The sequence below is a fragment of the Myxocyprinus asiaticus genome, chromosome 13 (assembly GCF_019703515.2).
Source record: "Myxocyprinus asiaticus isolate MX2 ecotype Aquarium Trade chromosome 13, UBuf_Myxa_2, whole genome shotgun sequence".
Taxonomy (NCBI): Eukaryota; Metazoa; Chordata; class Actinopteri; order Cypriniformes; family Catostomidae; genus Myxocyprinus; species Myxocyprinus asiaticus.
The window spans coordinates 49,896,053-49,922,504 of NC_059356.1; the positions used below are offsets into that span (position 1 = coordinate 49,896,053).

A 26,452-nucleotide genomic window follows, 5' to 3' on the forward strand; every position below is an offset into this window, starting at 1 on the left:
TTCAGAATCGCTTAATTCCTAACCACAACCCTGCTCCTGATCATTATGTATTCTTCAAGCATTTTAAATGTAAGTAATTGAATGAAAACTATATCTTTCAAAGCGTTTAATTTTAAAGGCGCACTTAGTATTTTTTCTTCATTGTAAAGTTTACATATAACAAAATGTATGGATTTTTTGACAAATCTAACAGTCTTTAAAATAAAGTGCACATGAAATTTAAGACTCCAGTCACATCAGTTTTTCATGACAGTTTTATTTGGGGTTACCATGTTAAAATCACATGAACATCTAAAACGTACAATTTGATTTTCTAATATTAGGTGTGTTTGACTTCATGCAGCACTGCACAGACCGATCACGCCGGACCTGAAGCAGTGCATGTCGGTTAGAAATTTTGTCTTGAGTCTTGAGACAGCACCAGCTGTTTTATTACAGTATATTTTTTATATCATATTATATTATGTTTCTCTCTATCTATCTGAATTCCACTCCATCTGTAATAAACAAAGCAAACATCTCAGGATCTTCTGGGACTTCTGGTTCAGCACAAGGCGGGAAGCAGAAAGCTTGACAGCTCTGTTTTCAACTCCTCCCCTGACTGCAAGTCGCAGTCAAAGTCGAACACACCTTCTATTATTATTTTATTTGTGGTATTATTAGTTTAATTTGTGATAATTTAAAGTGCCATAACAACAAAGGAGCAGCACAATTAATAGAAGTATATGATCAGCACACCAGCAAAACCACCAACAATCAAGAATGGTCATTTGTGTATGAGATGACACACAACAAGACAGCAAACAGCTCTGGTATAAAGTGACAGCAGTTTACAAATAAGAAATTTTATGGATGTAAGCTAAATGTCCGAACAAAGATTGAGCTCACTAGGGCAACAAACTGTCAGTGAAATATGAACAAACTTTAATGAATTGAGCACTGATTAGTTTCATTGTCTGTTTTGTTGTTTTCTTTCTTTCTTTTGCTAAATCTTTCAGATTGCTCTAGAGCATCTGCCTCGGCTCTGAGTCTTTTCACTATCACATCTATCACTCTCGCATTCTCTTCTTGTATTTGTTTCTCCTCCTGTTGTCTTCTCTCCTCTTCCTCTCTCTGTCTCCTCTCTTCCTCCTCTTGTTTAAATCTCAGAGCATCTTGATACATCTGATTAGTGTAATGTCCTCCTCCATTCTGATCTATCATTGTGTCAATCTTCTGCAGTAGTTCAGTCACCTGATCTCTGTTATTCTGATCTTTATTATTAAACACATGATATCTGCCTCCACACTGATCAACTACAGATCTTAATTTACTGTTCTCCTCAATGAGTTTCTCTATGGACTCATCTTCTAACCGATCTCCATGAGTGAAGAGAATGATGGAGTATTTTAACACTTCCTCTCCAAACAGCATCTCAATCTGCTCAGCGATCTGTTGTTCCTGCTCAGTGAACCTCATATTGACAGAAAACACAATGAGAAAAGTGTGCGGTCCAGGACTGGATAAATAAACACTTCTCGCTATCTCGTTCACTAACTTATCAGGATTCATGTCTGTATCAAAGAATCCAGGTGTATCAATTACAGACACACTCCTGCCTGAAACATTGGCTTGATTTTCTGAGCATTTCATAGTTACTGAATATATGCCTCTGTCAGATTCAAACACTTTCTGTCCCAGTATTGTGTTTCCAACTGCACTCCTTCCGACACCATTTTTACCCAGGAGAACAATTCTTCTGTTTGTGAGACAGTCAGCATGAGTATCATGGATGTTGACAGGGATCATTTGTCCTGTTCTTGATTCTATATTAAAAAGAAACAGAACAAAGTTTGAACAAAGTTTGAACAAAATACAAGTTTGGATATGATAAAATAAAATAAATCCTGATCTACTCTTACAAGAAGCATAAACTGCTAAGATTTTATGGCTTAAGTGTTATATCACTGAGTGCAATTTATATCGAAACAACAAAATATAATGAAAATTTCAAATGTGACAACTGAATTAAATAATAAAACATTGCAATCTTCTATAATATATTTACTGAATCAACATAATATTGTAATGAATATGAATGCAGATTTGCAGTGCATCTGGGAAAAGTTTGAAGACCTTGAGAATCGTAATTGGCGAAACAACATCTGAATTGTTGGAATTCCTGAACATGAGGAAGGCCGAGATATGGTGAAATTCCTAGACGAGCTCTTCCCAAGTCTGCTTGACATAACAGGCCATAAGCTGAAAATCAAGCGAGCTCACAGAGTCCTGGCTCGGAGATCCGCCAAATTTCTGAGATCATCCGATAATGATCTCGTGTTACGTGAGGCGAGTTGTAAAGGAAGACTTTCTTGGAAGATCCACAACATTTTGTTGGTCCCAGACTTTGCTAATTCGACAAGAGAGAAACGTGATCGATTCAAGGAATGGAAGAAACTCTTACATCAACAGTATTTACATGTCCCCAGCAATCATTTTCCTTCATAAAGTCATTGGAAAAAGTAAGCCATGGTGTGATTCTCATGTTGCTCCCAAGTGAGATTGACTCACTGAACATTCACTTGACTGTCCGATGAAGCTGGGTGCCTTTTTTGTTTCTTTTTGTGATGGTTCCACCTAGCGGCTGGAGTTTGTTTTATGGAATAACACTCCTTCAAGAAACTTTTGCATCGACAGAGGGTCGCTTTTACACTGAAGTTCCCAGCCAGATTGAGAATAGATGCTAAGGATGGCCACAAAGTATTTACTTGTTCCCAACAAGCATTGTCCTATATAAAGTCAAGGGAATGATTAAGTCATTGTGTGGCGCTCGCTTTGCAGCCAAGTGGACCTGACTCACTGAACATTCACTTGACTGTCCGAAGAAACTGGGCACCTTATTTGTTTCTTTTTGTGCTGGTTCCGCCTAGCGGCTGGAGTTTGTTTTGTGGAATAACACTCCTTCGGAACAGTTGTGGATGAATCTGCTCGTTCTTTGTGCTTATGCCTCCTACTGGATGGAGTCTGTTTTGTGGAACATTTTTTTGCAGGACATTGGAAGGATTAGGTCATCTACTGCACTTATGAAACAGCCGGCTCACTGAACATTCGTTTGACTGCCCGAGGAAACTGAACGTTTTTATTTTATTTATTTATTTATTTTGTGTGTGTATTGGTTCCCCTAGAGGCTGGAGCTGGTTTTGGGGAGGAACACACCTTCGGAACAGTATGTGGATGAATCTTGGATATAGTTTCTTGTTATGTAATTCTGTCCCACAAAATTTGTATAAAGCAATCTGACTTAACTTGACTAGACTTGAGCAATCTGATGGCAAAGTCGCGGGGGCTCTCGTAGGCATACATGGACTGTTTGAGTTTAGAGGGATGGACGCCGGTTGGCGCTGTCGTGTGCGGGGTTAATGCGCACGGTTTTCTTTTTTCTGTTTGTTTGGTTTGGGGGGAAGTTCGGGGTTTGACTGTTGCACAAATGTTGGAATGGGGTCTTTATAATTACAGGTGCATCTCAATAAATTAGAATGTCGTGGAAAAGTTCATTTATTTCAGTAATTCAACTCAAATTGTGAAACTCGTGTATTAAATAAATTCAATGCACACAGACTGAAGTAGTTTAAGTCTTTGGTTCTTTTAATTGTGATGATTTTGGCTCACATTTAACAAAAACCCACCAATTCACTATCTCAAAAAATTAGAATACAACATAAGACCAATAAAAAAACATTTTTAGTGAATTGTTGGCCTTCTGGAAAGTATGTTTATTTACTGTATATGTACTCAATACTTGGTAGAGGCTCCTTTTGCTTTAATTACTGCCTCAATTCGGTATGGCATGGAGGTGATCAGTTTGTGGCACTGCTGAGGTGGTATGGAAGCCCAGGTTTCTTTGACAGTGGCCTTCAGCTCATCTGCATTTTTTGGTCTCTTGTTTCTCATTTTCCTCTTGACAATACCCCATAGATTCTCTATGGGGTTCAGGTCTGGTGAGTTTGCTGGCCAGTCAAGCACACCAACACCATGGTCATTTAACCAACTTTTGGTGCTTTTGGCAGTGTGGGCAGGTGCCAAATCCTGCTGGAAAATGAAATCAGCATCTTTAAAAAGCTGGTCAGCAGAAGGAAGCCTGAAGTGCTCCAAAATTTCTTGGTAAACGGGTGCAGTGACTTTGGTTTTCAAAAAACACAATGGACCAACACCAGCAGATGACATTGCACCCCAAATCATCACAGACTGTGGAAACTTAACACTGGACTTCAAGCAACTTGGGCTATGAGCTTCTCCACCCTTCCTCCAGACTCTAGGACCTTGGTTTCCAAATGAAATACAAAACTTGCTCTCATCTGAAAAGAGGACTTTGGACCACTGGGCAACAGTCCAGTTCTTCTTCTCCTTAGCCCAGGTAAGACGCCTCTGACGTTGTCTGTGGTTCAGGAGTGGCTTAACAAGAGGAATACGACAACTGTAGCCAAATTCCTTGACATGTCTGTGTGTGGTGGCTCTTGATGCCTTGACCCCAGCCTCAGTCCATTCCTTGTGAGGTTCACCCAAATTCTTGAATCGATTTTGCTTGACAATCATAAGGCTGCGGTTCTCTTGGTTGGTTGTGCATCTTTTTCTTCCACACTTTTTCCTTCCACTCAACTTTCTGTTAACATGCTTGGATACAGCACTCTGTGAACAGCCAGCTTCTTTGGCAATGAATGTTTGTGGCTTACCCTCCTTGTGAAGGGTGTCAATGATTGTCTTCTGGACAACTGTCAGATCAGCAGTCTTCCCCATGATTGTGTAGCCTAGTGAACCAAACTGAGAGACCATTTTGAAGGCTCAGGAAACCTTTGCAGGTGTTTTGAGTTGATTAGCTGATTGGCATGTCACCATATTCTAATTTGTTGAGATAGTGAATTGGTGGGTTTTTGTTAAATGTGAGCCAAAATCATCACAATTAAAAGAACCAAAGACTTAAACTACTTCAGTCTGTGTGCACTGAATTTATTTAATACACGAGTTTCACAATTTGAGTTGAATTACTGAAATAAATGAACTTTTCCACGACATTCTAATTTATTGAGATGCACCTGTATGTTTTTGACATACAATCTATTTTTTCTAATATTTCAAAATGTCAAATGTTAATATAAGTGGATTGTCTCTCTCCACGTGGAATGTGAATGGGTTGGGGCACCCCATAAAATGAAGGAAGGTTATTACTTTTTTTAAGAAATATGATATTGTGTTTCTTCAAGAAACACATCTTTCCCCTCAGGAAGCTGAAAATGTGGGAAGATATGGGGTGGACATGTTTTCTTTAGTGCTGGCTCAAGTAAGTGCAGGGGAGTCATTACATTAATAAGTAAACATTTACAATTCAAATGTCTCAAACAGATTAAAGATAAATTAGGAAGAGTCATTATTGTTTTAGCAGAAATTCAGGGGCAAAGGTTGATTTTGGCTAACAATTTTCTTGATTCTGAGATAACCTTTGAGGAGCTTTGCATGGTAATTAAGGCCTTGCCTACAGGCAAGGCTCTGGGGCCAGACGGCTTTGCCGCTGAATTTTTTATATCTCATACTACAGAACTGGCTCCACTTTTGCTAGAAGTTTATACGGAATCATTAAAGAATGGAAAGCTTCCGCCAACCATGACATAAGCCCTGATCAGTCTGATTCTTTAAAAGGACAAAGATCCAAGCGAGGGTAAGAGTCACCGTCCAATTTCCCTGATCCAGCTAGACGTAAACATATTGTCAAAAATTCTGGCTAACCGATTAAGTAAAGTTATGACAACTCTCATGCATATAGATCAGGTGGGGTTTATTCAGGGCCGTAGCTCTTCTGATAACATTAGGCGTTTCATTAATATCATGTGGTCATTGGTGAATGATCAGTCTCCGGTTGCTGCCATCTCAATTGACGCCGAAAAGGCATTTGATATGGTAGAATGGTTTTGGAAATATACGGGTTCGGGAATACTTTTATTGGATGGAATAAGTTACTTTATAGACACCCGGTAGTGGTGGTACAAACAAATGGATTAATTTCATATTATTTTACTCTGGATAGGGGCACCCGGCAGGGTTGCCGTCTTTCCCCATTATTGTTCTGTCTTGCCCTGGAACCATTAGCAGCCGCAATAAGAAAGGAGGATGATTTTCCAGGGGCGGAAGATATGGCGCATAAGCTTTTGCTTTACGCAGATTATATCTTATTGATCATCTCTGACCCTACTAGATCTATGCCTTGCTTCCATAGAATTATCAATTATTTTTCTACGTTCTCTGGATACAGAGTTAATTGGTCTAAATCCGAAGCTTTGGCTCTGACAGTGTACTGCCCGGTAACGGCTTTTCAGCCGGGAGCCTTTCAGTGGCACAAACATGGCATTAATTATTTGGGTATTTAATTTTGACCCTTTAATAAAAAGGTTTTCGAGTGATGTGGACAGGTGGGCTTCACTATATTTATCTATGATTGGGAAGGTTAATGTTATAAAAATGAATTGTATTCCAAAATTCAACTACCTATTACAGTCTCTCCCCATTGAAGTTCCCCTCTTTTATTTTAAATAATTTGACAGTATAGCTAAATCCCTTATCTGGAATGGTAAACGTCCTTGGATGTATTCTAACAAGTTACACAGGCCAATTGTCAAAGGTGGGATAGGTTTCCCCAAGATTTTGTTTTACTATTATGCTTTTGGTCTCAGACATTTGGCTCATTGGTCACTTCCACCTGAGAGAGCTCCTCCCTGGCTCTTTATTGAACAGGTCCTTGCCCCTATCTTGCCATTGAAAAGTCTTTCTACCAAGCTGCCCAGAGAAGTAAAGACACATCCCATTATTTCGCACATGCGAAATGTGTGGAAAAAGGTTTCCCATGTGTTCAGTTCTGACATTTACCTGAATGTTGCCCCAAGTATTTGGTTAAACCCTAAATTGTGCATTAACAAGTCCCCTTTCTGCTGGACAGAATGGATTGAAAATGGAGTTGCTACGCTGGGTGACCTGTATGAAAATGGAGTGTTGAGATCCCTTGAAAATATTATTCAGCGTTTTGGGACTCCCAGATCTCAATTCTTCAGGTACTTACAGCTGCGCCATCTACTTTGTACCACCTTTGGGTGTAGTATGCAGTCCCCTAAAGTGGCAGACACTCTTGAGATGGTATTTGCTGCTTCTGGAAAGAGTCACGAGGCTTCAGTGTACTATTCCTGGCTAATTCAGAGTCTAGGGGATGGGGTTTTAACATCTCATAAGAAGTTATGGGAGAGAATTTAGTACTGGAGGATGAAGAATGGATTTTTAAAAATGTCAAGTCTATGTCTAGGGATGCAAGGGTGCACCTCATTCAATTTAAGATTCTGCATCATTTTTATTGGACTTCCTCTAGATTGTATAGGCTTGGCCTTAAACACCTACTTGCTGGCGATCACAGTTGGAGGATGGGGGCATAGCCCATGTTTTATGTTCTGTACAAAGATTCAAGATTTTTGGTCGAGGGTTCAGAGTTATGTCTGTGAGGTCTTGAGCACTCTGCCCCAGACGTTGTAGTTTGGGTGATGGGGCGGGTATTAACGTAGGGAATAAACACATAAAAAATTGGGTCATTACCAGCATGATGATCTGAAGGAAGGTGATTCTTGGGGGATGGAAGTCGGCTGGTGTGCCCTCATTTCACTCTCGGGACATGTTGTGCGCACACAGGGACTTGGTGCTCTCACACCTCAGCTGACTAGGGCTTCAGGTCAACCGGGAAAAGAGCAAGATCCTCCCAGTTCAGAACATCTCTTTTCTCAGTTTGGAGTTGGAAAAGGGAGTTTTCCTTCACAATTTAAACATCTGATATACACATAATTACACTCAACAATATACAAATAATAACATACACTGTACAGTATACAATACGCACTATACAGATACACATTATTCAATAAAAATAAAAATATATAAAAAAGTATATTTAGTAGTATATATAGAATGTACAATATTGTACTGTATTGACATTCAGGCTGTCGGTTGATAGTCAGTTGTTAAGAGAGAATATAATATAATAATAATATAATTTATGACAGTCCGGTGTGAGATATAAGAGTAAGGGTAATAAAGTGCAGTGCTGATGTATTTTGATCGTGGGAGATCAAGAGGAGTTCAGAAGTCTGATTGCTTGGGGGAAGAAGCTGTCATGGAGTTGGCTGGTGCGGGTCCTGATGCTGCGATACCGCCTGCCTGATGGTAGCAGTGAGAACAGCCCATGGCTCGGGTGGCTGGAGTCTCTGATGATCCTCCGAGCTTTTTTCACACACCGCCTTGTATATATTTCCTGGAGGGAGGGAAGTTCACCTCCGATGATGTGTCTGGCAGTTCGCACCACCCTTTGCAGTGCTTTGCGGTTGTGGGCGGTGCTATTGCCGTACCAGGCGGAGATGCAGCCAGTCAGGATGCTTTCTTCAGTGCAGGTGTAGAACCGTGTGAGGATGTGGCGGTTCATTCCAAACTTCCTCAGCCGTCTCAGGAAGAAGAGGCGCTGATGAGCCTTCTTCACAACGACTTCAGTGTGGATGGACCATGTGAGTTCCTCAGTGATGTGGACACCCAGGAACTTGAAACTGCTGACTCTCTCCACCGGTGCTCCATTGATGGTGATGGGACTGTGTTCTCTGTCTTTTCTTCTGAAGTCCACCACAAGCTCCTTTGTCTTACTGACACTGAGGGAGAGGTTGTGCTCCTGGCACCAGTGTGTCAGAGTGTGCACCTCCTCTCTGTAGGCTGTTTCATCATTGTCAGTGATCAGACCTACCACCGTCGTGTCATCAGCAAACTTAATGATGGCATTGGAGCTATGTGTTGCCAAACAGTCATGTGTGTACAAGGAATACAGTAGTGGGCTGAGAACACTGCCCTGTGGGGCTCCAGTGTTGAGGGTCAGTGATGAGGAGATGTTGCTGCCTATTCTAACCACCTGGTGTCTGCTTGACAGGAAGTCCAGGATCCAGCTGCACAGTGAGCTGTTTAAGCCCAGAGCCCTGAGTTTCTCATCTAGCTTGGAGGGCACTATGGTGTTGAATGCTGAGCTGCAGTTTACAAACAGCATTCTCACATAAGTGTTCTTTTTTTCCAGGTGGGAGAGAGCAGTGTGTATTGTAGATGCAATGGCATCATCAGTGGAGCGGTTGTTGCGGTAAGCAAACTGCAACGTGTCAAGAGAGAGAGGCAGCACAGAGCAGATGTAATCTCTGATTAGTCTCTCAAAGCATTTGCTGATGATGGAGGTCAGAGCAACAGGACGCCAGTCATTTAAACAAGTTATTTTTGATTGCTTTGGAACAGGCACAATGGTGGATGTTTTAAAGCATGTGGGGACTACAGACAAAGAGAGGGAAAGGTTGAAAATGTCCGTAAAAACACCAGCCAGCTGGTTCGCGCAGGCTCTGAAGACATGGCCCGGAATGCCGTCTGGGCCCGCGGCTTTGCGGATATTCACCCATCGGAAGGATCAGGTTACATCCGCTACAGAGACGGAGAGTGAACTAACCTCTGTAGCTTCAACCGCGAGAGCTCTCTCCACGAGGGCAGTGTTATTTCCCTCAAAACGAGCATAAAAAGTATTTAGCTCATCCGGGAGAGAGGCAGCGGTGTTCATGGCAGAGTTTTTATTCCCTTTAAAGTCTGTGATGATGTTAATTCCCTGCCACATGCTTCTAGAGTTGGTGGTGTTAAACTGTCCTTCAATCTTGCTCTTGTACTGGCGTTTTGCGGTTCTGATAATTTTTTGGAGGGCATAACTGGCTTGTTTATGCTCCTCCGCATTCCCGGAATTAAAAGCGGAGGTCCGCACATTAAGTGCCGCCGCGTTAACTTCGTTATTTATCCATGGTTTCTGATTCGGATAGATCCGTATTGTTCTGGTCAGAACCATGTCGTCCACGCACTTTTTGATGAAACACATTACGCTATCAGCGTAAAGCTCGATGTCGTCATCAGAGGCGGACCGGAACATCTCCCAGTCCGTGTGATCAAAACAGTCTTGTAGCATAGAGTCTGATTGGTCCGACCAGCACTGGATCGTTCTGAGGGTGGGTGCTTCCTGTTTCAGTTTCTGCCTGTAAGCAGGCAGAAGCAGAATGGAAGAGTGGTCCGATTTGCCAAATGGTGGGCGGGGGAGGGATTTGTAGCCATCCCAGAAGGGAGAGTAGCAATGGTCCAAAACCCAGTCCCCTCGTGTGTTGAAACTAATGTGCTGGTGGTATTTTGGTGCGACTGATTTTAAACTGGCTTTATTAAAGTCCCCGGTCACAATGAACGTGGCCTCAGGGTGCGCGGTTTCCTGCTCACTTATACTCCCATACAAATCCTTGAGTGCCCGGTCTGTGTTGGCTTGTGGCAGGATGTACACAACAGTGATAATGACCGCTGTGAATTCCCTCGGTAGCCAGAATGGTCGACACAGAAGCGTGAGAAATTCCAGATCAGGAGAGCAGAAAGACTTGATAGAATGTACATTCCTCTGATCACACCAGGATTTGCTGATCATAAAACATACACCACCTCCTCTGCTTTTACCTGAGAGGTCTTTCGCTCTGTCCGCTCGGTGCACGGAGAACCCCGCGGGTTCAATGGCTGAGTCTGGAATCTCCGCAGACATCCAAGTTTCCGTAAGGCAGATAATGCAGCAGTCCCTCGTCTCTCGTTGGAAAGAGATCCATGCTTTCAGCTCGCAGAGCTTGTTATCCAGAGACTGAACATTTGCCAGTAGAATAGTGGGTAGCGGAGGTCGATTTGCACGGCGTCTCACTCTGATGAGAACGCCGGCTCTGTTTCCCCTTTTCCCTTTGCGTTTCCGCGGCGTGCTGCCCAGACAAAGGGCTCCGCTTGCGTGTTTGTAAACAGCGGGTCGGCATTGAGAAATTTGAAGTCCGGTTTACGGTGTGAAATTGCTGAACCAATGTCCAAAAGTGTTTGTCTGTCATAGACAATAAGGCAGACAACATCCAAGACAAAAAACATAAGAATTGTGAACAAAACAAACAAAACACTACTATGTTGTGTCGGAGCTCGCAACGCAGCAGCCATACTCGGTGCCATCTTGAGTCCTATCAGAGTTGAAGTTACCTATCAAAAAGCATCTTTTTGTTTCAGTTGATAGTAGGTAAATATCCACTTCATCCAGTGCTGTTTGTTCTCTATTTTAAGTATCCTGATACTGTTTTACTGAGTGAGAAACTGCTCCAAATGATTCAGTGAGAGATTGGTCCAAACAAACTGGACTCAATCATTAATCAATTTAGACCATTTAACAGGTGTTTGGACAGTTTACTGAAAAGATCCAATTTTTTTCTCAGGTCAGTCTGAGTGATCATGGTGCAGGCGCCACTGCCTACTAGTGTGCCATATTTAGCAGGCATGGTAGATATTGAAAACTTCTTAGTCGCCATTTTGTGAACTTGTGGAGACTCCAAAAAAAAGTTATAATTTAAACAGTAAGCTCAAAGTCAATAACTAAAAACTACTGAGAGTATTTTAACATAAATTGTGAAATGGACTAATGGAATGCAGTTTTAAAAATATATACAGTATATACTGGTATATTAGAAGAAAAAAAACTGTTCCAATCTAAGTGCTTAGAATGTTGCGACTACTCCATTTGCTCTTTAGATATTATCAAGAAAATAAGAGTTGCAAAGAGACTTGGGAAAGGTTAATGTGCTGTAAAATGATTAAGCATTTTTATGCCCAGAGAGTTTTTATGCTCATATTTTTATAAAAATAAAAATTAAAAAAAGGAAAGAAAAGAAAAGAAAAGTAAATTGGATAATAAATTCAGGAGGCTCAACTTACCCTTGAATTTATATTTTTCTTTCTCCTCTTCTCTTCTCAGTTTTTCCTCTAGTTTCTGTTTCTCCTATTCCTCTCGTTCTCTTCTCAACTCATCTCTCATCTTTTTCTCAAACTCCTCTTTTTCTTTCATTTGTGTTTTGTGTTGTTCTTCTTTCTCACTGAATTCTTCTTCTCTTCCCTTCATCTCTTCCTTGAGATTCTGTCTTTCATTCTCTATTCTGTTCATCAGTTTGTCTATTTCTGTGTCAAATTTGATCTGAAGATTTTCTTTTTCCTTCTCTCTTTCTTGTCTCATTTCCTCCATTTTAATTTTAAATCTCTTATATTCTCTTTCCATCTCTTCTTCTTGTTTGGTCAAGAGTTCCTTCTCTCTGTTTAGTGTCTCGACTCTCTCCATCAGTATGTTAATTAGTTTTTCTTGTAGATCTCTCTCCATCTGTCTGAACATCTTACATGAGTAGTAACTGCCTCCGTTTGCTGTCACCATGGCATCTATTTTCTCCAGTAGATCAGAAACCTGTGTGCGATCTCTAGTCTCATTATTATTGAACACATGGAATCTGTTTCCACACTCTTCAATCAGGTTCATCAAAGGAGTTCCAGGTTTTCCCAAACACGCTTCAATGGTTTTATCCTGCAGGTCATCTCCTCTGGTGAAGAGTATCATGGTGTACATTAAAGAGTTTTCACCAAACATCTCCTGAATGATCTTCACTGATTTCGCCTCATCTTGAGTGAAACGTTGTCCTATATTCAACACAATAATGAACACATGAGGTCCAGGCAGTATCATTGAGATGCAGTTAGTGATTTCTCTCTGGATCTCACGACTGAGTTCAGTATCAAACAGTCCTGGAGTATCAATCACAGTGATTTGTCTGCCATTGATTTCAGCGGTTTCTCTCTGACTCTCTTTAGTGATGGACTCCTGAGATGTGTCTGCTTTAAAAACTTCTCTTCCTATGATGGTGTTTCCTGTTGCACTCTTCCCAACTCTGTTTTTCCCCAGCAGCACAATCCTCACATCATCTATGTTGTCTTTTGAACCTAAAATAATAATAATAATAATAATAATCATAATCATAATTGTATTTAAATTCAGCAATAGCTCATCTATATGGGCAGATATGACAGAGCCCTAACAAACTATTCATCCACTTCAAAACACAGATCCATTCTATAAACTGCCAATAATGTTAACACGTATATCTTTTTAAAAATCTGTTCTATTAAATTGTTATTTTATTTAAAGTCGCAATGTAGCTGAAACTTCTGTTTTCCTTGTATTATAGCTATTCAAACACGTGGGGCAGAGAATCTGCCTCCCACTGGAGCTCAACAGCGCCCCTTACTTTTTCCAATGGAAATATGTGGTCAAATGTGGTACTGCATAAAAGTTATTTATAATTGTTGTGGTGGAAAACGCTATTCTAGGGTGAATGAGGTGAGTAAAAAAAGCAAAATGAATGTGCTTTCAAAATGTATCACTGTGGATGTGGCCTTAGAATGTAGCTGCCTATGAAAACAGTCAAAAGTTTTTGGAATGGAGCAATGGTTTCAGTTTTACGTTTCTTTTATTTTTTTTTATTTATTTATTTTTTTTTTTTTGGACCTAAGGAAAGCTTTTCCATTTCCTAGTAACAACAATTAGTTGGATATCACAATCAACTTTCTGTTGGGTGATAAACATCTGGACTCTACTTTCTGTTACACCCCATGAACAAAATATTTGGTATGAATAGAATTTGTACACTTTAACTGCACATTGACTGACTGTCACTACATTGCATTTTTTTTTTCTCCTTAATTAAATTAAGCCATACTTAAGATGTTCTTGCTAATAAAATTATTGAATCTTACCCAAGCTTTCCTTTATCTGTTCTCTTTGAAAACCACTGCCTCTTTGCTTTTTCACTTTATTGCTTTCTTTGATATTTCCATCCTCTTTGTGAGCAGAATTCTCGTCCTCTTCCTCATCTGTTCTGACTGAACCCCCAAATCTGCTCGGCTCTTCGTCCACTGATGTTCCTTCTGTTTCCTTGTGTAGTTCACATATGACATGTTCATGTACTTCCTTGATAATCTTTTCTACTCTTTTGAAGATCTCAGAGTGATTTTTATCAGAGTGGTTTCTTTCAAACTTAAGATGTCCTCCACCACAGTCCTTTATTAACTGGTGAATAAAATCATTCTCTTTCACAGATCCCTGTGTCCCTCTATTAGTAGTCAGCAGAATGGTGCGTTTCATGGCCTGATCACTGAAGCAGTTTAGCACAGTTTTCACTCTGTATCTGTCCTCCTCACTGAAGTTATTATACTGCAGTATGAGTATGAACACATGAGGTCCTGGAGCAGACAGATACACACACTCTTTCACTCTCTGCGTGATCTGATGGAGTGAGATGTTTGGCTGGAGCAGGTGAGGAGCATTAATGAATGTCATGTGTTTGTCCTCTAGTTTTCCTCCAACTCTCTCTACAACATCTGGAGGTTCTTCAGTCTCAAACGCTGCTCTTCCTAACAGGAAGTTTCCCACTCGACTGTTTTCTGAAGCATTCGTCCCCAGCAGAACCATCCTCAACTCACTAACTGGACCAAATACAACACACATACTATAATATATAACATTAAAATGGTCACGAAACCCCAAAACACCTTTTTGAGATGTTACAGATACATAAAGACATGTACAGGTTGCACATCATTTAAAACAATATTAGCACTTATTAGGTTTATTGTTATATATAGTATATATATTTTTCAGACATTCCAGTTTAAAAAACGAAAACTGAAGCAACATAACAAAATATGTTTATGTCTAAACTCTGAGTCAGGATTGGTAGGACAGTACACATATAAGTTCTGAGTGTTTTTCCACATTATTCATGAGATGGAACTCTTCCATCCAATCACAGTGCTGCCTCATGCATAAGCTCATATTACAGCAGAGAATTAAAAAGGTTTATTTGAGATGCAAAACGCTTCGCCTTAAAAGTATTTGAGAGCAGGTGGCTGCAGTTAGGGGAGGAGTGAAAGTGCATGAATGTGGACAGTTCTCACTTCTTGAAATGGATCAGCCATCTGCGAGATGATTCATGTTCATGCGCTTTGGTGCTAATAAAGTGGATGTAATTTAAATTCCAATGCTCTTTAATTAAAATATCATTTTTGTTCATGCCATGTTCATACACTCCCAATTTACCTATTTTTATGTTCATACATAGTTCATAAACTTATAAAACTTTATCAAAGTTTAATCAAAAAATATTTTAGGCAAGAACAAAACATCACAAAGGTTTCAGCCATAGAGCTTTAAGCTGTGTCATCAGCAAGTCATTTCCAGTTGTGCTTGCAGTTTGCATAGGTGGGAGAAAGTAACTGAACTGCCTGGCCCTCTTGAGAGATTTTTTGACATAAGCCAAAAAGTATTGAATTATTTAATTTATATATATATATATAAAAAAATCTTTATCCTACCACGGTATACAGCCTCTGAAGTCAGCATTTTCTAGTGTTTGGACACAGACATAGACAATCATGAGCAACAAACAGAGCCTTCCTGAAAGATGTTGTAAGGTGTGGTAACCATGGTATAAGCAGAATAATATCCGGCCAATTGAATTATTGAAAAATAATGCACACCCGAGGTGTAACTGCCACTCTGCTTTATGATGTGGCTGTTAAACCTCAGGTGTGCATTATTTTTCAGTAATTCAATGGTTTGTTGTCAATTATTCCTTACTTGAACATTACATTATTTTACATTGTTTTATTATTAGTGGACCACTTATTAATGGACAACATGCCTAAAGGCTAGGACACTATACCAACACTGATTTGAGTGGTTTACATACTGTATTTAGATGGTAGGGAATTAGTTGGTGCTGTTTTTTAGGTTTCACCACAGCTTTTGATGTCATTGACCATTGCATTTTCTATTGTTTAGCTAATATGTTCTGGTTTCTTCTCACCGACTGGATAGAAAGCTAATGTATCTCTCTGGCAGAACAAAGCAAGTGTTTTTTAATGGATCCTTTTCTGACAAGGCAGCTGCTTAGGTCCATTTTATTTTCTATTTTTATAAATGATTTACCATTTGTTGTTGAAAACGCTAATATAGTTATGTATGCAGATAATTCCACAATGTTTTCTGCAGCACCAACATCAGCCAAATGTAAATATAATAATAATAATAATAATAATAATAATAATAAAAACACTTCAAAAAGTGTTCAGTTGCAAACAAAATATAAATGGGTTAGAACTAATACAGTAATACTGAATAAAGCAAAAACGAAATGCTTTATCTTTGGTAACAGAAATATACTCATCAAGGCTGGTATGTAGTGATGGGAAGTCCAATTCATTTCCGTAAACCGGTTCATTCAAACGGTCCGGTTCAAAGATTCACGTTCTTTTACTTGTTACTTTATGACATCAGCATTATGTAATTCTAACATCCCACAATTGAGGTATATACACTTAAACATTCAAATAAATCTTTAAGTATGCACATTATGTGGATTATTACTTTTTTCTTTTGAGTTATATTAATTAGGGTGTGTATTATATCAGTGTTTCTTTCAACATTCCTGCACTTTGGATACGACTTACAAATATGGATTAGGTTTTGGATACGTTTCTTAAGGCATCTTTACACAGCCGAGTTAAGCCTGCTCTGTGCCTGCTTAAAATTATGTGTAAAAATGCAATGCAGCCCAAAGACCAATCTGATATCAGCCTTACATTTTGTTGTTGCCATAATGGAGCATGTATTTAATAATTTAGTTTAATATATAAGCATAATAATTTTCATTAATTTCACATTTCTATATTCAAAATTTTATATTTAAAACATGAATCTAATTAATAATAATAATTAATTAATAATTCAATAATCTCATGTTATGTATGCAATTGCTATTGCTGTGTAAATGCATTTATGCCTGCTCTGAGCAGAATTAAACTGTCTGTGTAAATACACATAAATGCCACTTCAGATGCAGCTTCTGTGCCACCTTTGCAGTGTCACGGTCCGGTAACCTTATCAGGTTGAGGTTCTACCTGACGGGACCGTAGCAGTATCGGCCTGCCTCAGTGTTTTTTGTACCCCCTTTGTGTGAGTGCACAGGCCAGTTTGTCTGGGACCGCCATGCATGAGTTTTTGTCTGGCCATGGCATCATCGTTCCTTGTTTGTTTTCGTCAAAAAGTGTTTACATTTTGCCCTTATGTGTTTCAGGTGCCACTGGCATGATGAATCAGTGTTTCCATGGGAACCCTGATTGTTTCCATGGGAACACTGATCATTACAACCTTCAGCTGCGAGTGGCACCTGCCTATTGTTTGTTCCCTGCTAATTTAAATCCCCTCGTGTGTCATGTCCAAGGTCAGATCATTGTTTGTTGTGTTTGTTACTGTTTGTTTCTGTGATTGTCAAATGTTAAGGAACTGTTTGGTGTCAAGTGTTAACTGTGCTCTCTTGTGCAGTTGGAGCTGGTTGCTGTTTAGTTTCAGATGTGTGGTTACCTTCAGTTCTTCGCCGCTCAGTATCATTGGAGGAGGATTCCTCATTTCTGCCCGTGTGTCAGGGTAAACCATTGCCTGGGCTTGACACAGTTTGAAAATACTTTTTGTGTTGATTAAACTTATTGAACTGTTTCCTCTACACTTGGGCCCTGTTTCTCACCTACCATGACATGCAGTGATTCAGAAACAGAGATGTGCTGTGTGTTTAAAGTATACAAGAGTTGGTGTGTGCAATGGAGACATTATCTGTATCTGTTACTATGACAAAATTATATGTATCTGTATTCGGCTAGAACCGGTTGTGGGCGTGGCTTCAACTGGAAGTGTATCAAACCATTTTAAAATGTAACTTTATTACACTTAAAGTTTCTGTATGTAAAATATGCCTATTTTTTAAGTAGTGCCTATTTATTAAGTATTATTATTTTTTCTGGAATCTTCGGAGAGGGAATTAACTGCTAATCTGCCCGCGACCAAAGTTGATTTGGAACATCTCCTTGAAAAGCTTGAAGATTTTGAGAATAGAAGCCGCAGGAATAACGTTAGAATTGTTGGAATTCCTGAGCATGAGGAGGGCAGAGATCTGGTGAAATTCCTAGACGAGTTTTTCCTGAGTCTGCTCGACATAACAGGCCACAAGCTGGAAATCGAGCGAGCTCACAGAGTCCCAGCTCACAGATCTGCTGAGGAAGATAGGCCCCGATCGATTCTGGCCAAATTTCTGAAATCATCCGATAAATATCTCGTGTTGTGCCAAGCGAGGAGCAAAGGGAAGTTTTCTTGGAAGAACCATAATATTTTCTTGTTCCCGGACTTTGCGAGTTCGACAAGAGAGAAATGCGATCGGTTCAAGGAATGTAAGAAACTCTTACATCGGCGAAAGATCACTTTTGCTCTGATGTTTCCGGCCAAACTGAGAATAGAAATGAAGGACAGTCGCAAAGTGTTTACATGTCCCAATCAGGCAATGTCTTTTATTGAATCAATGGGTGAGTAAACCATTTGGTGTTTCTCATATGAGTGGGTCGACTCGCTGTACTTACTCTTGTGGAAGCTGGCCGTCATTTTGGTTTCTTTCTTCTTTCTGCGTTGGCTCCGCCAAGCGGCTGGAGCCTGTTTTGTGAATAACACTTTTCCTTAAAGAAACTTTTGCATTGACGAAAGATTACTTTTGAATTTAAGTTCCCAGCCAGTTTGAGAGTGGACACTACGGATGACCACAAAATATCTACATGCTCACACAAAGGATATCTTTTATAAAGTTGACGGATTATGTAAGTCATGGTATATACTTTTATGTGGCCTCCGAGTGAATTGACTCGACCATCCGGGGAACTGGGATGCCGGTTTTGTTTTGTTCTTTTTGTATTGGTTGCGCCTAGCGGCTGGAGCTTGTTCTATTGAATGACACTCATTTGGAACAGCTGTGGATTAATCTGTTTGTTCTTCGTGCTTATTCCTCCTGCTGGCTGGAGTTTGTTTTGTTCAGTTTCTTTATGAGGCATTGGAATGATTACGTCATCTGTTGAACTCATAACAGCCGGCTCACTGAACATATCTGAACGGTTTTATATCAGCTGGGATTTGTTTTGTGGAAGATCACACCTTTGAGACAGTTCTATGAATGAATCTACACATTCTTTGTGTTCATTCTTCCTATTTTATTTGACAAAGTATTTTCTGTTATGCAATTTTGCCTCACAAATTTGTGAGGAAAAATTGTGCAATCCGATGCAAAGTTGTCATGGGCTCTCATAGGTGTTCATCGACCTTTTGAAATTAAAGGGATTGTCACCGGTTGGCGCTCTCGTGTGCGGGGTTAATGCGCACGTTATTCTTTTTTTCTGTTTGTTTTGTTCGGGGTTTGATTGTTTCACTAATGGGGAATGTGGTCTATAATTTTGCTTTTGACACACAATTTATTTTTTCTACTATATCAAAATGTCAAATGTTAATATGAGTGTACTATCTCTCTCCACATGGAATGTGAATGGGTTGAGGCACCCCATAAAAAGAAGGAAGGTTATTACTTTTCTTAAACATAAGAAATATGATATAGTGTTTCTTCAAGAAACGCATCTCTCCCCGCAGGAAGCGGAAAAATTTGGGAAGATATGGGGTGGACATGTTTTCTTTAGTGTTGGCTCAAGTAAGAGCAAGGGAGTCATTATATTGATTAATAAACATCTACAATTCAAATGTCTCAAACTGACTAAAGATAAATTAGGAAGAGTCATTATTGTTTTTGCTGAAATTCAAGGGCAAAAGTTGATTTTGGCTAATATTTACGCACCTAATGCTGATGATCAGGGCTTTTTTATAGATCTTGAAGGGATGTTGCCAGCCGCTGGCACCCCTCATGATATAATATTGGGAGGAGACTTTAATCTTTTGATGGACTCAGTCCTTGATCATAGTGAAGCAAAAGTGTGTAAACCCCCTAGAGCAACACTGATGCTTCACAGGATGTGTAAAAATCTTGGTCTTACAGATATTTGGAGACTTTTGAACCCATCTGGTAGGGACTATACATTAATTTTCATCAGTCCATAAGATATATTCTAGAATAGATTTTTTTTTTTTTTTTTTTTTATATATCCAAATCCCTCATTTCATCTGTTGTTGATTGCTCATTTGGAAACATTTTAGTCTCGGATCATACCCTGGTGAGTTTAGAGGTGATGCCACATATAGAGAAAAAGAAATCATACAGCTGGCGCCTTTTGCAAAATCCTGATTTCCAACAAATGTTAAAGACTGAAATCAATGTTTATATGGAGACCAACTGGTCCTCAGTATCCTCTGTGGGCGTGGCTTGGGAGGCACTTAAGGCGGTTCTTAGGGGCCGGATCATACAGTATGCCTCATTCATCAAAAAATCCAGAGCACGAGAACTCATGGAGTTGGAAGGAAATATTAAAAGTGCAGAGGCAGAGCTGAAGCGCTGTATGTCAGCTGATGGCCTCAGAGAATTGACCCAATTGAAATATAGATATAATACTATTTTGTTGCGGAAAGTGGAGTTTTGGTTATTCAGGGCAAGACAGTCATACTTTGAGTCGGGGGACAAAGCAGGGAAGCTTTTGGCTAGATATATAAAGCAGAGAGAGTCTCTTTCTATCATTCCCTCAGTGAAATCTGCTGGTGGTGAAATTTTTACCTCAGCCATTGATATTAATAATGCCTTTAAATAGTTCTATCTTGATCTTTATAGTTCCACGTCTTCATCTAATGCTGAAGATATTAGAAACTGTGTGGAACCATTATATCTTCCTAAACTGACGACTGAGCAAAAAAACTCTCTTGATTCTGAGATAACCTTGGAGGAGCTTGATGAGGTAATTAAGTCCCTACCTACTGGCAAGGCTCCGGGCCAGATGGTTTTGCCACAGAATCTTTTAAATCTTATGCTACAGAACGGGCTCCACTTTTGTTAGAAGTTTATACTGAATCATTAAAGAATGGAAAGCTTCCTCCAACCATGACACACGCCCGGATCAGTCTGATTCTTAAAAAGGACAAAGATCCAAGCTAGTGTAAAAGTTACCATCCAATCTCCCTGATCCAACTAGATGTAAAAATATTGTCAAAAATTTTGGCTAACCGATTAAGTAAGGTTATGACATCTCTTATACATATAGATCAGGTGGGGTTTATTCGGGCCCGTAGCTCTTCTGATAACATCAGGCATCTCATCAATATCATGTGGTCAGTGGCGAATGATCAGTCTCCAGTCACTGCCATCTCACTTGACGCCAAAAACGTGTTTGATATGGTAGAATGGGATTATCTTTTTAAGATTTTGGAAAGGTATGGGTTCGGGAGTACATTTATTGGATGGATTAAGTTACTTTATTGACACCTTGTAGCAGTGGTACAAACAAATAGACTAATTTCAGATTATTTTACTCTGGATAGGGGCACTCGGCAGAGCTGCCCTCTTTCCCCTTTATTGTTCTGTCTTGCCCTGGAACCATTAGCAGCCACGATAAGAAAGGAGGATGATTTTCCAGGGGTGATGGAGGGAGGTGTGACACATAAGCTTCTGCTTTACACAGATGATATTTTATTATTTGTCTCTGAACCTACTAGATCTATGCCTTGCCTCCACAGAATTATTAATTCCTTTTCCAAGTTCTCAGGATACATAGTTAATTGGTCTAAATCCGAAGCTTTGGCTCTGACAGCATACTGTCCAGTAACGGCTTTCCAGCCGGGTGCCTTCCAATGGCCCAAACAGGGCATTAAGTATTTGGTGATTTTATTCCCAGCAAATTTGTCTGATTTAGTTAGAGTTAATTTTGACCCTTTAATAAAAAGATTTTCGAGCGATGTGGGCAGGTGGGCTTCGTTACATTTATCGATGATTGGGAAGTTTAATGTTATTAAAGTGAACTGTATTCCAAAATTTAATTACCTGCTACAGTCTCTCCTAGTAGATGTCCCCCTCTCTTATTTCAAGCAATTTGATAACATAGCGAAGTCCTTCATTTGGAATGGTAAATGTCCCAGATTACACTTCAATAAGTTACATAGGCCGATGGACAAAGGTGGGCTAGGCCTACCCAAGATTCTGTTTTATTATTATGCATTCGGTCTCAGACATTTGGCTCATTGGTCGCTTCCACCTGAAAGAGCCCCTCCCTGGTTCTGCATTGAACAAGAACTGCTTGCCCCTATTTTGCCATTGCAAAGCCTTTCCATCAAACTAACCAGAGAAGTTAAATCACACTCCGTCATTTCACATTTGTACTCAGTATGGACAAAAGTGTCCAGAGATTGTGGGAGAAAGATATGAACTTGGTATTGGAGGAAGGAGTGTGGAATAGGATTCTAAAAAACATTACGTCTACATCTAGAGATGCAAGGGTCCATCTGATGCAATTTAAAATTTTGCATTGATTATATTGGACCCCCTCTAGATTGTATAGGCTGGGTTTAAAAGACACACCCACCTGTTGGCATTGCCAGTTGGAGGATGGAGATTTAATACATGCCTTCTGGTCTTGTTCGAGGATTCAGGAGTTTTGGTTGAGAGTCCAGAATTTTGTTTCCGAGGTCCTGGGCACTCAGGTTCTGTTCTGTCCCAGACTTTGTGTGTTGGGCGATAGGGCGGTTATGGATATAGCTGATGGGTATGTAAAGAGGTGGGTCCTCAACGGCGTGATGATCGGGAGACAGATCATTGTGAGGGAATAGAAGTCGACGGGCGCTCCCTCTTTTTATGAATGGTGCACTGAACTGGGCAAGGTAGCGTCATTTGAAGAGATGTCATATAGACAGCTTGGCAATTCGGCTGCATATGATAAGAAATGGGGCAGGTTTTGGCTTTTTTGGGGGGTGCTCGGTGACGGGCTGTGGAGAGAGACATTTTGTTTGGTTTGGATATATATTTGTTAAATTATATTGTTCCTTTTAAATGTTTGTTGTGTGTAGTGTGTGTGTGTGTGTGGGAGGGGGGGTGTTCAGGGGAAGGGACATATAATTTTTCTAAATTGATTCAGTGTGTGTATGCTCTGTTTGTGTTATCCTGTTTGTTTGAATCAAAAAAAATAAAAAAATAAAAAAATAAATATATATATATATATATATATATAAAAAGAATGATTTATATTATTAATATATACTTTTTTTTTTTCTTTTTTACCAGATGAAGCTGAATATGTAGGCTACACTAACTATGAAATATGTTGGTAACAATGTTGTATAAAATACCCAATTGTCATACTTCAGTAAAAGTAAAATAACTTTAATGGAAATTTTAATAATAATAATAATAAAATAAGTAAAAGTATTAAAGTAACTGATATTAAATGCACTTAAGTATCAAAAGTATAAGCCAATGGCTTTGACCGATTAAAAAAAAAAATGATTCAAAAGAATCAAATTATTCAAAATATTAAAATGATTATTTCGCAAATCCATTTGCTATATGAATCATTCCATCTGCTTTTTAAACTGATTTGACAAATAAAAATTAATAAATTGATCAAAAGATTTGATTCGAACTATTTTTTTCGCAAATAAATTCCCTAAAAAGATTCAAAAGAATTAAATTGATCAACAAATTAGACTCGAACAATTCACTAAATGAATAGATCTGACAGATTTTTGAACCGATTTGACCAATTAAAAATAATTAAATAAAAAATCACTAAATTAATCATTCAGTCTGCTTTTTGAACTAATCTGACTGTTTCAGAACAATCAAACTGATCAAAAGATTTGACTCAATTGATTCTTTCACAAATCGATTAGCTAGAAAGATTCAAAAGAATCAAACTGATCAACAGATTAGACTTAAACAAATCGCTAAAGGAATTGTTCATTCTGCTTTTTGAACCAAATTGATCAATTCAAAAAAATCACATTGATCAAAAGATTTGACTCAAATGATTGTTTTTCAAACTGATTTGCTAAATTAACTGTTCAGTCTGCTTTTTAAACCGATTTGACCTGTTCAAAAGAATAAAATTTTTCAAAAGGTTTGACTCAAAGGATTCTTTCACAAATCGATTCACAAAAAAGATTCAAAAGAATTACATTGATCAACAGATCAGACTCAAACAATTTGCTAAATGAATCATTCAGTACACTCTTTGAACTAATTGAATTTATTGAAAAAGATTTGACTTCAATTAATCTATTACGATTCTCCGTTGTTTGCCCTGTTTTTTTGCCTCAGTCATCCCCCTGGACTACACTTCCCATGATTCCCTGCCCTAATCACTACCAGCTGTTCCCTATTGTTTTCAACTGTGTTGCATTTATCTAATTATCCCTCATGTATATAATGCCCTGTTTTCTGTTCATTTTTGTCGGTTATTAATATTTCTCCTCAGTTCATGCCCGGTTTCAGTCCTGTTTGTTTTGCTTCCTGGTTTCCTGTCTTGTCCTGTTTCCGTGTTCATCCTGTTTTGTATTTTAGTTTCATTCTTATTAAAATAGCTGCACCAAGATCCTGCCCTTGTGACCTCCTTCATTGCAATTGAACAACCGACCCAATAAAATGGATCCAGTGGCTCCCTTTATTCAGCTGACCCGAGCGAACTTACCTGTCCCTGAATATTCCCATCTGTTTTGTGTCCTTGCCAAATATACAGACTTTTCTGATTCTACCCTGAATTCCATGTATTCAATTGGCCTCATTGCACACCAGTGGAGGGAGTTGCCCGGCGACTGGAGATTACACGTGTGAGGAATATTTTAAGTTGACATTAGAGACATTTGCTTCAGCGGATTCTCCTCAATCAATCCCGATCCCGGTTTCCGAGTCAGCCACATCTGAATCCGCTCCACGCCACGTCACATCCATGTCACAGTCGGTTCCACATCATGTCACAGCCACGCCTGAGTCTGCTCCATGCCATGTCACAGCCACACCTGAGTCTGCTCAATGTCATATCACAGCCACATCTGAGTCTGCTCCACGTCATGTCCCAGTCAAGTTTGAGTCTGCTTCACACCATGTCCCAGACAAGTCGGTTCCATGCCATGTCATAGCCTTGCCTTCCGCGACTCCCTGCTCGAAACCTTTCCAAGTTGAACTATCCACCACTAATGTTGGTGCGTAGGGTCACAAAGACCCTTCCTCAGAGCTTGGCAGCACGGTTGTCTCTGAGTCTCTGTCTATGCCCACGACCACAGAGGTCGTTCACGAGTCTATGTCCGTGCCTACGACCACAGAGGTCGTTCCCGAATCTATGCCCATGTTCACGACCACAGAGGTCGTGTCCGAGTCTCTACCTATGCTCACGACCACAGAGGTCGTACCTGAGACTCTGTCTATGCCCACGACCACAAAGGTCGTTCCCGAGTCTCAGTCCATGCCCACGACTACAGAGATCGCTCCCGAGACTCTACTCATGTTCACGACCACTGAGGTTATTTCCCAGTTACCCTGGGCTCTTAGCCTCGAGCCTGCCACAGCTCCGCCTTCTACAGCTTCGCCCTTCGAGACTGTCATGGCTCCACCTTCTATAGCTTCGCTCCTCAAACCTCCTATGGCTCCGCCCGCCACAGCTCCACCCCTCGAGCCTGCCATGGCTACGCCTTCCATGGCCACACTCCTCGAGCTTCCCATGGCTCTGCCTTCCATAGCCCCCCTCCTGCCCTCCTTGGGTGTCAGGAGCCACCCGTTAAAGGGGGGGGTTATGTTATGATTCTCCGTTGTTTGCCCTGTGTTTTGCCTCTGTCATCTGTTTCCTCCTGGACTACACTTCCCAGGATTCCCTGCCTAATCGCTACCAGCTGTTCCCTATTGTTTTCACCTGTGTTGTTTCATATCCCTCATGTATATAATGCCCTGTTTTCTGTTCACTTTTGTCGGTTGTTAATGTTTCTCCCCAGTTCATGCCCGGTTTCAGTCCTGTTTGTTTTTGTTTGTTTTGCTTCCTGGTTTCCTGTATTTCCCTGTTTCCATATTCATCCTGTTTTGTATTTTAGTTTTATTCTTATTAAAATAACTGCACCTAGATCCCGCCCTCATGAGTTCCTTCATTGCAACATAATCTTTCACCAGTCGGACGTCTCTATCACCAATCCGCATGCAGTTTATATTTGCAGCGGTGTTATTTTTTGCAGTGTTCAGTAACAAAAGGGTCTGGAGAAATGTATTGGAGTAAAAGTATAAAAAAAAAATAATACTCGAGTAAAGTAGAAATATAAAAAAAAATACTTAAGTAAAGTAACTAAGTATTTGTATTTCATTACTATACACCCCTGGTCGTTAACTGTTGATTCTCGTATTTCTGACATTATTATCTGCTGAAACAGAATTTTTGTTTTTGTCTGTGCATGAGGCATGAGGTGACAAGCAATAGTGAAATGCAGTGGAATAAATGGCAAGAGAAAGCATTTAACTGTTGCAACTTGAGAATTCAGTCCAAGTTTTTTTTTTTTTCATTCACAAACTGGACATTACTACTAATGAATTAGCTGCTCTCCTCTCTAGTAATTTAGCTCATAGTCTTCATAGTGATAGTGTTTGACTAACTGGGGCCCAGGTCAGGAAGCAGACAAACTGGTTATTCCAAACGTCTGCTAGCTGCCTTGAGACGTCACACAGGTCACATAAACTACAACACATAGAGACTGTAT

At 39.8% G+C, this 26,452-nt stretch overlaps 1 protein-coding gene across 1 annotated transcript; it reads right to left on the minus strand.

The window, feature by feature from the left end:
- Positions 1–924: 924 nt before the first annotated feature.
- On the minus strand, positions 925–14,401 carry LOC127451017 (GTPase IMAP family member 8). The gene is made up of 3 exons (XM_051715490.1): positions 13,687–14,401; positions 11,986–12,873; positions 925–1,805 (listed from the first exon to the last, which is right to left on the minus strand). The coding sequence occupies exons 1-3, from the start codon at positions 14,399–14,401 to the stop codon at positions 925–927; spliced, it is 2,484 nt and encodes an 827-aa protein (XP_051571450.1).
- Between the last annotated feature and the right edge of the window lie 12,051 nt (positions 14,402–26,452).